General features: G+C 41.9%; 1 protein-coding gene across 1 annotated transcript in view; it reads right to left on the bottom strand.

Annotated features, from left to right (window-relative positions):
• Positions 1-14,813, bottom strand: part of MAP3K5 (mitogen-activated protein kinase kinase kinase 5) — a 269,034-nt gene that overhangs the window by 201,206 nt on the left and 53,015 nt on the right. Inside the window, exon 2 of the mRNA XM_073627344.1 lies at positions 2,540-2,679. Within this exon, the coding sequence (XP_073483445.1) occupies positions 2,540-2,679 (140 nt within the window). The remainder of the gene's footprint in view (positions 1-2,539; positions 2,680-14,813) is intronic.

Here is a 14,813-nt window from a genome sequence, read left to right on the forward strand (position 1 = left end):
GATGGACTGTGACAGGTACTTTGATGGGTGATCTCAGGTCCTCTTTATTAGGGGGGGGCAATCAGTGTGGTTGGTGTGCACTGTAAGCGGTAACAAGATGTTACCGCAATCTCCTTCTCACACGCAATTGGTGTGTCAGGAGGAGAACCCGGTAACATCTCGTTACCAGGGTTTGTTGACATTTAGTGATCGGCTGTGAAAGGATCACAGCCGATCACGTGGTAAACAGCCGCCGGCCAATGGCTGTTTACCATCGTCGGTGACGAGCCATGTTCCCGGGAACATGCCACCACCGATGTGCTCGCACGCATGCGCGGTGTAAAGTAGGGGGGTACCATCTGTGATCGGCCGTGACTTCATCATGGTCAATCACGTGGTAAACAGCCATGCTCAATGGCTGTTCACCCCCCTCGGTGGCGAGCGGTGTCTCCCTGACACGCTGCCACCGAAGGTACAGGGCTGCATGCACACGGTCATGCGCATGCCCTGTTTAAATGGATGGATGTCCAGAAGATGACCCGTGCCACCTGGCCGTCATATGACGGCCAGCGAGCGGTAAGTGGTTAAAGTGGAAGTAAATTATGGAAGCTCATCTGCAGAGTACTCTGCAGATTAACCAAATGTATTTGGATTAATCAGCTGCTGGTTAGAGTTAACATTTACAAATTGATTTATTATTGTTAATTAATGTGTTGATTTACTTTCCTCCAGGAGTGCATAGTATTAAGAATACTAGAATATAAAATTCTGGAAGCTGTTCCAAAAAAAAGGCAGGCAGAGGTTGATGGACTAGTCAGTATTGCATGGGATCTCCCTACATCTGATCCTTTCCCAATAACTGATTTACCATGCCATGTTTTGTGTCTTTGCATGGAGGTGGCCATCTTGGTAGAGGCAGAGCTCTGTTTCCAGGGAGTTTTTGTCTGTGAGCTTCTAGGAAGGAGAACAATGAGCAGAGTACAGTAGTGACATCACCATATTTCACTTCAAATCTGGTGAGGCTAGCAATCAGTGGCAGTAGTGGCTTAGAAACCGCACTGCAGATACAAAGCTATGAGGCTGTAGGTGCAGGAATGCCTAGGATCACTCATATGCTAGAAAGAACACTGCTCTTTTTAGGAGAAATTCAAGAACAAAGGTCTGTTTTTAAGATCGCCGTCTAGGTACAATTAACATTTCTAGATGTTCCCTCTAACACTGCAAATCTTCAATTCTTGAGTTCAGATCCACAATGGAATATTTCTTCAGTATATCTTTCCTTTAATTAAATTAGATTGATTAAGTTTAAAAAAGTGTCTGATATTGAAATACCTTAATTGTTTAAATTTAGGATATGACTACAAACTGTGGGACTCCACCGTGGGAATTCTACAGAAGGAGAGGATCCTTCATTTTGCCCAAAAGTCCTCTATAGCCACTAGAGTTACAAGATTTTGACCACAGAGTGCAGAGTGCCTACTGCTTTGCACCGATTTTTCCCTCAGGTCCCCAGCTTATGTTGGCGATGTGGCAATGCAGAGGGAATGATGCTGCACATCTTCTGGGATTGTCCCAAGCTTGAGCCCTTTTGGCGCGTGGTGACCTGCACAATCAAACATCTGACAAATGTTGATCTAGAGGGGATCCCTGCGGCTTGCCTGCTTCATCTCTCAAAGAGACTGATTAAAAAATACAAGGCCTCTCTTACAATCCAGTTGCTTAATTCGGCCAAGGCATGCATCCCCCTCTGTTGGAGATCGGAGAACCCCCCCCCCCATCCATATCCCTGTGGTTTCTAAAGTAAACGAACTGAGAGATATGGAGGACCTCACCGCTATCTTGCACAACCAGGAGGAGACCTTCCGTAAGACCTGGAGACCTTGGAATCATTTTGTGTACACAGATGCCTATCTTCAGGAGATGGCGCAATCAGGCTGACCTTCTGGAATTAGTCCTATTCCCTGGGCGAGAGGCCCTACCTGTAGATTTTCTTTCTTTTTCTCTTCTTTCACATTATGGGGACGCCTGATCCCCAAACCCTCTTCTCCTCTGGAAACCCCCCTTCCACGTATGGGCTATATTATCCAAACATGGTGCGTATCCTTGCTTACAACACACTCACCTCACTGTCCTATTTTCTATTTTTGGGCTAAGCGGACCATCGGGATGCAATGTCTCCCAATATATTGTAAAAGTTCTATTTTATTTTATTACACATTATTTTGGTATACTGTTTTGTTGTTTATGACTCTGTGTCTTGGGTCTTCCCTGTAGTTGCCTGTCTGTCTCCCCAGCTCTGCACATGGATAATCATCTCCGAAACTGTAATGTTCTTTCATGCCCACCCGTAATGTGCAGAGCTGGGCTTGTTGTTATATAATTTGGACTGACCCTTTTTTGCTACTTGATTCTGTTATCTGTCACTAGTGCAAACCTTGACTGTTAAACACATATTTCTTTGGAAAATAAAGGAATTACAAATATAATATAAAAAATTCTGTATGTAAAGTAAAACGTAATGGCTACCATTATGGTTTCGTTTTGAGGTCAACTGACTTACCTTGAGTGACTGAAGAGATTCAGAGTTTGTGTCACAGTAGAGGATGATATTATTAGCCATGCTAAAGCTTTCTCTAACGCCCAGGTGATAGAAAAGGGATGGCTGCCGAAAGGCATCAGTCATTTCTACGACCGCAATATCTGCATGACACAGGAAAAGAAAAAAGTCAGCACTTTAACTTGCCAAACATAGGAAAATATTTTAGTCTATAACCATATTTACATAGAAAGGGGGTAGTCCCTTTTTCAGATACAAATTCCAGGAAGTTAGTTTGTGGCAATAGCTAATGTTGAATAAAAGCAAAAAAACAAAAAAAAACAATGTTTCCCATAACTGTCCGTTGGCATCCTATCATAACTGAGTAAAAAAAACATTGCAGTCTACTACACAGAAAGTAAATTGCTAATAAGGCATTAATGAAGCCGCGTGATTCAGTATTATAACTTATTGTAATTTCCTAATAATGCATGTTTTAAGTATCAGGATTTAAGCGCTGTATTGTCAAGGCACTATAAGTGTTGATTATGGGGGAATTATCCCCAATGCTATAAAGAAATGTGATCAGGTGCATCAAGATACAGAGTAGACACATGAAAAAAAACTCAAATAATGCATGCTGATGTTAATAATAATTAGTATCAATAAGAGAAATCACAGCAGTGTGTGACTATGACTTTTACTGTTTACAGAATATTTCTGCCACGCAGGTAGCTGCTGGCAGTAATCACATGCAGAAAATTCAGACAGGCTGGTTGTACCCAAGTCAGTCGATGGATTGACTTGAGTTAAATCAGCCTGCCTATGCTGAACTGGCCGAACTTCGATTCATGTATTGCCGGTTTAACGTGGGATTTGCTCTGATTTTCTTTTGCTTCTCCAGGACAGGAAGTGAATGTAAATCTCCCCAGAAGAACACAAAGAACAAACAATAACCTAATAGGATCTTTAATCCTTTTCTACTTAAAACTAAAAAGTCTGGCTTTTACAGTACTTTAAAACCATTAAAATACCAATGTATGATTACTACAAAAGAATACAAATACCACAAAGCTTTGAAAAAAAAGTAGATTTTTCTATAGAAAGCCAGTATTTATTTAACACATGCACATACTGTAATATACTGGTTGAACATAAAAGTAAAAGCACAAGAATCTAACCCATAACTTTCCTAACATAGCCCACTGTAGTTCCAAATAGTGTGAAGCTCAAAAACAAAGCTGTATTCAGGCAAATATGTGACAGAGCTGCACAGAAAGCCCCACTCCAATAAAAGAACAGTTTGAAATACAATTTCCTGCCAAGTCAGAAAAATGATACAAAAAAGTTCCTTTGTTAGCAAAATTTTGCAGCTGGTAATTGAATAAGAATGAAAGCCTCATTTAGCTCGAGTTCACAATTAAAGGGAATCTGTCATGGAGCAAATTACCTTTGTAAGAAACCTTTGATTGAAAATACTTTTTCTCTGACCCTTAGGCTACCTACTAATTCCAGGGCAGATTCTGCCTTCCTGTCATTTAACTAGTTTATGGCTCATAAAGTAAAGAATGGAAGTTTTTTTTATTTAAAGGGAGCAATGAACAGTGGCACAGGACCTACCCTCATGCCCCCCCCCCCCCCAAAGAAACATCCATGGATCCATCGACAGATCTCTCAAACTGAACAGTATGGTGAAAGCTCTGGTTGTATGGTAGACCTCTCAGGGGAAGTAGTTGCTGTTTCCTCCCTTATCAGCCAATATTTGTGTGTCAGAAATAACTAACACATAATTATTACAGCTTTTGACACTTAAAAAGTGCTGAGAAGCTAACCACTATTCGACCTAGCTATTGCATGTGATAATCAGATATGTACCTGATAATACTTTCCCTGCTCACTCTAGATTATTTAGATTATAAAGACATATTTTCTAAACCGTGACACTTTATAAATATTTTGAAAAAAAAATGTCATAATAATAAATGGGTCTATAGGTATACTAATTATTTCAACAGAGGTATAGCAGAATTTCTTTTTTTTTTATAGCAAAAAAAAAAACAAAAAAAAACAAAAACAAAAAAAATATTAAAAGTCAACTAGAATCTTGAGGGTATAAGTGGTTAACATGGCCTGAAGTGTGTATTTTTGCAGATTCTAAAGTAAGACAACCACCACACCACTAGAACCTTATTTTCTGTCTTCTGCATGCATTGAAGCCTCTCCAAGTATATGCTCCACATCACTTAAATACAGCAATGTCTTCCTGTGCTTGTTTACACACCAGTGATTGTAGCATCAACTAGTCATTTTTATCTATAATGCCCTGTACAAACGATATGATTTTCCGACAACAAAATCCATGTTTTTTTTCCGATGGATGTTGGCTCAAACTTGTCTTGCATACACACGGTCACACAAATCTTGTCGGAAATTCCGAACATCAAGAACGCGGTGACGTACAACACGTACGACGAGCCGAGAAAAATGAAGTTCAATAGCCAGTGTGGCTCTTCTGCTTGATTCCGAGCATGCGTGGCACTTTGTGCGTCGGAATTGTGTACACACAATCGGAATTTACGACAACGGATTTTGTTGTCAGAAAATTTGAGAACCAGCTCTCAAATTTTGTGTGACGGAAATTCAGATGGAAAATGTCCGATGGAGCCTACACACGGTCGGAATTTCCGACAACAAGCTCCCATAGAACATTTTCTGTTGGAAAATCCTATCATGTGTACGGGGCATTAGGGGGGTTCTATGGTCACAGCATACACTTTCATTTATTTTAACATCAGCATTATAATAATAATACAAACAATAGTTATTTTGAAAATCCAATATAAGATTACTTGAAAACTCTCCTTTCACGTTGTGAGTTCTGCCTGTCTGCTTGTCATCTCTTTCCACAACTTTCTGGATTCCCTGCATGCTTTGCAGCTTCTCTTCTCTGCTGTTTACTTTCAATTTCTAAGAACTACATATCCCATGGTACCTTGCTGCCTGCAAGCAGTGATTCCTATACTGACTCCGCTTCCTGAAACTACAGCTACTCCTCTCAGCACCTCTGTAGTTCAGAAGGCAGGCTCTGTAAGTTTACAAACTTCAAGACCACTCATATTAATAGGAGTAGGCTAAAAATAATTGAAATACAATGTGGAAATGAATATATGATTTTACTTTCTGACCATAGATAGACTTTTCATTAGAGCAGCTGCTTGGCAAAGGAGCCAGAAGCTAACAGCAATTCTAGCTTCCATGGGAATCCCGCAGGTATGGCACATGCATAATTACATTGGTTATATTGATTCAAGCTGGACTGGGTAAAATTGCCATACCTGGAACTTAGCTTTAACTACTTCCCATCTGTAGGACGTACATCTATGGGTTGAAGTGGTTATACCAAGTTCATGTCTGCAGCTGCAGTGTTTTCTGCATGCAATGCTGAATAAAGTAAAGCGATCCGAGCAGATAAATAGCAGCTGGATCGTTTTTACATGCGGCAGATGCCACTGCCTTCTGGTGCCTTTCCGGGCTTTCTCATTCCACTGGGGAGCCCGGGACTGAAGCTGGCAGTTACGCCGGCTTACCATAGAAATGATGGAGGACTAGAACTTCCTCAATCATCTGAATGGTCTAAGAAACTGGAAGTGACAAGGATTTTGTCACTGGTTTTTCTCAGATGTAAACATCCTGTTACTGGCTCGTGAAAGCATCTGATCAAACTGATCTCGATTTGATCAGATGCGTTTAAGGGCAAGGGAGAGATCCAGGGTCTAGATGTCTCAATAAAGAGAACCTGTCACTGGCCATGCTATCACAAGAGATGTTGTTTATCCCTTGTGATAGTAATAAATGTGCATACTAGCACATTATGACACCAATCTATGGGGGGGGGTAAAAATGTAGAGTTTACTAAACTGAACAGAATATAAGAGGTTAAATGATTGCATCATGGGAGAAAATACTTTTTCTTGCTTCAGAATAAATCAGCTGTGACAAGTGAACACATGCAAATCCTGCTATTGCTGGCTTCTCTTTTTGCTCCCTCTGACTCTGGTACTTGCAGTCACTAAGTATTTAACCCAAAAGATCAGTATAACAGCCAGGCAGCAATCATTTCCATAAGGAAGTGACCAACAATCCCCAAATTTCCCTTAGTAAAGTTTTATTTAATAGGTGAGTTCTTTACTGACCAACGCTGCAATTGCAGACTTGACTTATTTCCTAGTATAATTTTTTGCACTGCAAGAAAAACAAACACACTCTAAAAATTCACAGCCAGGAAAAGGTTCCAAGATCAACTGCACTGGCAAATTACTGCAGATTATATCTAAGCTGCTGTGTAGAAATGCCCTTTAATTTTCTCTACTTGACTCCACAAGTTACTAACACAACAGAAAGCACATTATGATTTATGCGTCAGTAAGCCTACCCAGAAAAGACTTCACAATCTGCAGTTATACGAAGTGACACTTGAGATGACAGGAAATTAATTAACAAAGCATGCAAATGGTACAGAAAATGACATGAGCAGGAGACTATATAGCTGTTTACTTGCTCATCACCAAAGCCAAAAAAAAACAGAATGTCAACATGACTGCAATAATATCTAGTTTATATTCAGTCAAAAACACAAAATACCAAAATAGAAATAAACTTGTGGATCAATATTTGACTCAAAAGGGATCCCTAAAACTTTGTAAAGAGATCTTCAAGTTTATCTATAATGTTATCCTACCTTGTTAGGCTCCATGCACACTAGCTGTTTTTTTTTTAGCTCCTAGAAGCTGGTATTAGCTTTTTGTTCTGCCCCTAGAATCTTAATTCTGTTATTCTATGTGTCCATGCACTAGTGTTGGGCGAGGAGTTCGGACCGAGCATAAGTTCAGCGCGAACATCGCCTGTTTGTCGAAAGCCTGAATTTGTGGGGTGCTCGGCGGGATGTCCGGCTGCTAAGCGCTGCTGAAGCAATGCACCTGACCACTGGTCAGGTGCAAGGCATTGCCCAATCAGGGCACAGTGATTAGCTGGTTGTTAAGTAACAGGCTTGGAAGCCGGCCACTGCATCCTTAACAGCGGATGAGTCATTAGCTGTCAATGTGCTTTCCTGCTGACAGCTAACTGGAAAAAAAAAACTTTGCCGGCAATACAACATTTTTTAAAAAATGGTGTGGGGTCCCCCCCAAAATTCATACCAGACCCTTATGCAGCCTGGCAGGCCAAGAAAGGGGGGGGGCACCCCCCTCCTGAGCATACCAGGCCACATCCCCTCAATATGTTGATGGGCACAAGGGCCTCTTCCCCACAACTCTGGGCAGTGGATGTGGGGGTCTGCGGGCGGGGACTTATCGGAATCTGGAAGCCCCCTTTAATAAGGAAGCCCCCAGATCCCAGCCCCCCCCATGTGAATGAGTATGCCCTCAACATGGGGGGGTATTTTGGAGCCCTTTACATATTTATGAACTGTCAGATGGGGGAGCAGGCAGTCGGTGGTAGCCTTCGTCGCGGGCAGAGATTTTTTTTATTTTTATGGCCAATAACTTGCATATAAGCCTTCAAAATGGGGACTTTTGATTTTTCAAGTTCAGGTCCCATAGACATTAATAGGGTTAATGGCTCGGGTCCAAACTTTTTCTATGTTCGTAAGACCTGGTGCAAACTGTATTCGGGGGTATTTGGCCCATCGCTCCCATGCACACTACTTTAGGCTATTAGTGTTTTCTAAGCTTCAGGATCAGGATCTAGGAGCAGAAAAACAACTGTTTTTGTAGAGTTTCTTGGAAGGTTTTTTTCAGCAGAAAAAAAAAACGCTGAACGTTCCTAACATATTTAAGTGTTTTTAAAGGAATTGCAAAAACTGCTAACGCTCTTAAAACGCTACTAAAAATATGGTACTACCAGCGTTTTTCAATCAGCGTTTTTTTCCAGCTTCTTTTTAACTTAAAAAAAAAAACGCTAGTGTGCATGAAGCCTTATTGGTTAAAGACAATAGTACAAATAACCAGAATTTTCTAATTTTGCTATTAGATACCCTAACTGACCTCCCTCCCTGTTTTCTGTTGATAGCTTTGGAACATTTAAATCTAATAAGGAAAGGAGGTGAAGTAGGGCTGGGCTGAGGTAGGTACGTTTGTTGTGTAATTAAACCAAGTGCAATATTCCCAACTTTTTGAGATAGGAATGAGGGACACCTATCAGCAAAAGTATGCAGGCATAGGACACGCCCCCTTGAAGGTGAACTGTACAAGAAAACAAGATTGGTTAAACCCACAAGTGCTTTTTTTACCACTACTATTCCTTTATATTGGCTTTTGGAATTTACAAATGTATCAATTTAGAAAGCAGATAAAAGGTTTAGCGCTGGAAAACACTTTTTGATAGATAAAAAGTGCATTTTGTATACATCCATATAGATCAGACCAAAATGAGGGACAAATGAGGAGGAATGCGGGACAGAGGGACATTGCTCCAAATCAGGGACAGTCCCTTGAAAGCAGGGACAGTTGGGAGCTATATGCAAGTGCATGCATATTTTCTCTATGGCAGTAGTTCCTCACCTTTTTTCACTTGTGACCCCTTGGCAGCCCATTGTTATAAATGATACCCCCCTCTTCCAAATCTGAGTATGGCATGGCAGTGTGCTGTGAATGCTACTGATGGACAGAACTTAGCAGGTGACATCAGATCATTCTTTTGCTCCTGTTCTGGCCACCGAGGTCTGCATCGCTAATGACCTGGGAACAGCAGGCCTGTGACTGGGAACTCGGCAGCAAATCAAAGAGTTTATTAGTGATGCAAACTATAGGGCTAACAGAGGTGAGGGAAAAAATGCCCTGATATCAGTGTGAGGAAAAAAAATCACAGGAAAGGGAAAAGTGGCCCTGTATCAGTGTCAGTGGGAGGATTAGATGCCACTGTGTTAGTGGAAGTTAGTGCCCAGGCAGGCTCTGGATAATGGCATCTCTGTAGTCCTGCACACATGTCCTGAACTTAGGTATCCATTGGATGGATACCATGTACCGCAGAAGCACCCACTTCCTGACACCTCCTGGAGTTTGGTGTCCCCCTAACTAGACAACCATTCTCCAACGTGTTTACAAATATTTAAGTGATCACACCACTCCCTTTTACTGAGATTATTATTTTTTCTTGTAACCTTAATTGTCGTGTCATGTACCCCAGGGTTGGAACTAGTGTTCTACGTCAAAATTGCCATGCCCGCCTCCTAAAACTACATGCAGAAACTGTTTAGATAAAAATTTTTGCCATCCCACAATACCATGCAACTACTGCGGAGGAACCTGCATGGCATGATAGAATGTTGTGGGAATGTGATCAAGCTCCATCTTTATGAAATTTATTACATCAGCAAGTTGAAGAGCAAGTTTGTGAGATTCTTGGGTTGCAATGCAGTGGTATTTCCAGATGACAGAGGTATGGCACTTGACATCACTTTTGGGGTATTGTTTGGTAATGGCTTAGTATAAGCTGGGCTACTCCCCTTTAGTTGTCGTTTTTCTAAACCTCAAAAAATGCATACTGAATATTTTTTTCTGGGTTTGTATACATGAGATGCTTTTGAATTGCTTCTAAGTGGCTTTTATGTTGCTTTTGCATTAACAAAAAAATGTATGGGTAAGATAAAATAAAACAACTGCATCTGCACACAAGCCATACTCATCATATATAGGAGTTTACTGGTCTTCACATTTGCAGCAGGTTATTTGATGCAAATACATGATTAAAATATGCTAAGTGTGCAAACATTTTTAATTCAAAACATCAGCTACATCTGACGGAGGGACACACTTTGACCACGGTGATCAGGGCTGAGAAGCCCAGGTTATCGTGGTCAGTTTAGAGAGGGGCATATTCAGGGTTTTTTTTACAGTTTAGAGGGGGCAGATTACAAAGCACAAGCACTGTGCTGTGTAATCTGCTTTAAGGGACCAGAATCTGAATAATTTTTTTGGGGGGTTAACAAACACTTTAATAAATAACACACATAAGAGACAGAACAGATAAAGCCACTCAAAAACTAGCTGAGTAATAACTTTCTTTCATGCACTTCAAATTTCATCAACAGTGACAAAGCAACTTTGTAACCATAACTCAGCATGCTATACCTGAATTCTCAGGCATACTATCTTCTATGACAAGTTCCTTGTTTCTGCCTACCACACAGTCAACACCACACCAGGGAAATCAACACAGCAGCAGAAAGCCACTTGGCTTGTAAATAAAATTTATAGCCAAGACTTGGATTCCCTGCCTTGCAGCTTTGCCAAGATAATCAAAGCACGACTCAATAGTTACATAAATGAAATTTACTTTGTTTAGATAAAGCAAAGTATGTTTTACATCCAAATGAGTAGATAACACTTGTAAACCTGCAGAATTAAGAATTATGTAGTTCTGATACAAGCTGAAATACAACTGTACTGCATGTATTTGCTCTTCAGGTTTTATTTAGCTCTAGATTATTAAATTACTCATATGCTTGAGAACACATCACAACACCTCAGATAGCAAGTAATTGTGCTGCAAGTTTGACAATGACTTGCGAAGCTATTGCCAGACTTGCCAGGCTTCACAAGTTTGTTGCACAATTGCAGAAAGTCCGCATTGCATGACTACAGATCAACTTTCTTTGCAAACATTCTGCAAGCCTTCTGCAAGTTCTGGTTCAGTTATGTTGTGCTATAGTCATCCCACCACAGGGGTCACTGTGGCTCAATTTTCATGCTGTAGACTTGCAGTGCTCTTGCTGTATACTTAACACTGCAATTTTGCTCTTGCTAGAGACTTGCCACACAAATTTGCTAGAAATTGGAAAAGTGTCAACTAGAACTTGTGCTTCAAGTGCTCTGCAAGTGTACAAGTTGCCAGTGAAAATGTGCAGCAAGTTAACAGACTTACAATTCAACACTGCCTCAAATTTGTGGCAAGTTATCTTTGCTATCTGGGATTGTTTCAGATAAATTCAAAGACAGCCAAATTTTGTAGGATACAGTTTCTCAACCATTGATACATATATATATATATTGTAAAGCACTGAGTAAACTGTTGGCACTATATAAATTGTGAATAATAATAATATATAACTCCAATAATATTTCTCACAGGGACAGGAGGCTAAAGACTAAAAATTGCCAGTCTTGAATGAGCAGTGGTTAGTCTGGGCATTACCTGAGTTTATTTTGGGATAGACTTTGTAAACAGTGTAAATTTGCTGTCCCCTCAAGATAACTCAACACACAGCCATTAATGTCTAAACCTCTGGCAACAAAAGTGAGTACACCCCTAAGTGAAAATGTCCAAATTGGTCCCAATTATCCATTTCCCCTCCCCAGTGTCATGTGACGCGTTAGTGTTACAAGATCTCAGGTGTGAATGGGGTGCAGGTGTGTTAAATTTGATGTTATTGATCCCACTCTCTCATACTGGTCACTGGAAGTTCAACATGGCAAAGAACCCTCCGAGGATCTGAAAAAAAGAATTGTTGCTTTACATAAAGATGGTCTAGGCTATAAGAGGATTGCCAAGACCCTGAAACTGAACTGCAGCACGGTGGCCAAGTCCATACAGCAGTTTAACAGCACAAGTTCAACTCAGAACAGGCCTCATCATGGTCGACCAAAGAAATTGAGTGCACATGCTCAGCGTCATATCCAGAGGTTGTCTTCAGGAAATAGACGTATGAGTGCTGCCAGCATTGCTGCAAAGGTTGAAGGGGTGAGGGATTAGCCTGACAGTGCTCAGGCCATACGCCGCACACTAAATAAAATTGGTCTGCATGGCTGTCGTGCCAGAAGGAAGCCTCTTCTAAAGATGATGCACAAGAAAGCTCGCAAACAGTTTGCTGAAGACAAGCAGACTAAGGACATGGATTACTGGAGCCATTTCCTGTGGTCTGATGAGACCAAGATAAATTTATTTATTTATTTATAAATTTATAAATGTATTTTGTTCAGATGGTGTCAAGCGTGTGTGGCGGCAACCAGGTGAGGAGTACAAAGACAAGTGTGTCTTGCCTACAGTCAAGCATGGTGATGGGAGTGTCATGGTTTGGGGCTGCATGAGTGCTGCCAGCACTGGGGAGCTACAGTTCATTGAGGGAACCATGAATGCCAACATGGACTGTGACATACTGGAGCAGAGCATAATCCCATCCCTTTGGAGACTGGGCCGCAGGGCAGTATTCCAATATGATAATGACCCCAAACACAACTCCAAGACGACCACTGCCTTGCTAAAGAAGCTAAGAGTAAAGGTGATGGTTTGGCCAAGCATTTCTCCACAACTAAACTCTATTGGGCATCTGTGGGGCATTCTCAAACGGAAGGTGGAGGAGCGCAAAGTCTCTAACATCCACCAGCTCCGTGATGTCGTCATGGAAGAGTGGAAGAGGACTCCAATGGCAACCTGTGAAGCTCTGGTGAACTCTATGCCCAAGAGGGTTAAGGCAGTGCTGGAAAATAATGGTGGCCACACAAAATATTGACACTTTGGGCCCAATTTGGACATTTTAACTTAGAGGTGTGCTCACTTTTGTTTCCAGCAGTTTAGACATTAATAGCTGTGTGTTGAGTTATTTTGAGGGGACAGCAAATTTACACTGTTATACAAGCTGTACACTCACTACTTTACATTGTAGCAAAGTGTCATTTTTTCAGTATTGTCACATGAAAAGATATAATAAAACATTTACAAAAATGTGAGGGGCGTACTCACTTTTGTGAGATACTGTACATGTAGAGGAGTTCACATCTACAAAGATAAGGCACAGTATAAGATTTGAAAAAGCAAAAAATTCCATTCTGCGGGCGAAGTTTACCTTCCCAAAGAAAATTATCCCACTCTTCACAATCATGCCTTATTCATGTCATCAGTTTTACCAGCCCTTACTAGACTAAGCATAAGCAACAACATGAAAATCTGAATAAAAACATTTGGAAACTATATTTTTTCTATAAAGCTAGGCATGGAATAATGGAATACTTTTAATTAACCGCTTGCCGCCCGCCGGCTGTCATGATGGCCAGGTGGCGCGGCTCTCTTTCTGGGCGGGGTTCATTTGACGTCCATCCATTCAAACAGGGAATGAGCGCGATTGTGTGTGCGCATCCCTGTTCCTTCAGTGTCGGGGTGTCACGGAGACACCGCTTGCTACTGAGGGGGGTGAACAGCCATTGGGCATGGCTGTCACAGATGGTACCGCCCCACTGTGCATGGTGCATGCACGCATTCGCGAGTGCGCTGGGCATGCACGTCAGTGGCAGCGTGTTCTCGGGAACGCTACTTGTCACCGACACTGGTAAACAGCCATTAGCCGGTGGCTGTTTACCACGTGATCGGCTGTGTTCCTTTCACCGCTGATCACTAAATGTAAATACAGAGCGGTAACGAGATGTTACCGGCTCTTCCCTCCTCACACACCGATCGTGTGTGAGAAGGAGATTGCGGTAACCGCTTACAGTATACACCAACACACACTAATTGCCCCCCCCCAATAAAGAGGACCTGTCACCACCCATCAAAGTACCTGTCACAGTTCATCTGAGTACCTGTCACAGTTCATCTGAGTACCCGAGTACCTGTCACAGTTCATCTGAGTACCCGAGTACCCGTCACAGTCCATCTGAGTACCCGAGTACCTGTCACAGTCCATCAGAGTACCCGAGTACCTGTCACAGTCCATCAGAGTACCCGAGTATCTGTCACAGTCCATCTGAGTACCCGAGTACCTGTCACAGTCCATCTGAGTACCCGTGTACCTGTCACAGTCCATCAGAGTACCCGAGTACATGTCACAGTTCATCTGAGTACCTGTCACAGTCCATATGAGTACCAGAGTACCTGTCACAGTCCATATGAGTACCCGAGTTCCTTTCACAGTCCATATGAGTACCTGTCACAGTTCATATAAGTACCGAGTATCTGTCACCGCCCTTCAGAGTACCCGAATACCAGTTACCAGCACATCAGAGTACCAAAGTACCTATCTGTAGCCCATCAGAGTACCCGAGTACCTGTCACCAGGTCATCAGAGTACCCGAGTACCTGTCACCAGGCCATCAGAGTACCCAAGTACCTGTCACCAGCCTATCAGAGTACCCGAGTACCTGTCACCAACCCATCAGAGTAACCGAGTGCCTGTCACCAGCCCATCAGAGTACCCGAGTACCCATCTGCAGCTAATCAAGTTACCCGAGTACCTGCCTCCAGCCCATCAGAGTACCCAAGTACCTATCTGCAGTCCATGCCTCATAGAATATACGTTAAGGTGTTTGCTTTC

The sequence above is a fragment of the Aquarana catesbeiana genome, linkage group LG04 (assembly GCF_042186555.1).
Source record: "Aquarana catesbeiana isolate 2022-GZ linkage group LG04, ASM4218655v1, whole genome shotgun sequence".
NCBI lineage: Eukaryota > Metazoa > Chordata > Amphibia > Anura > Ranidae > Aquarana > Aquarana catesbeiana.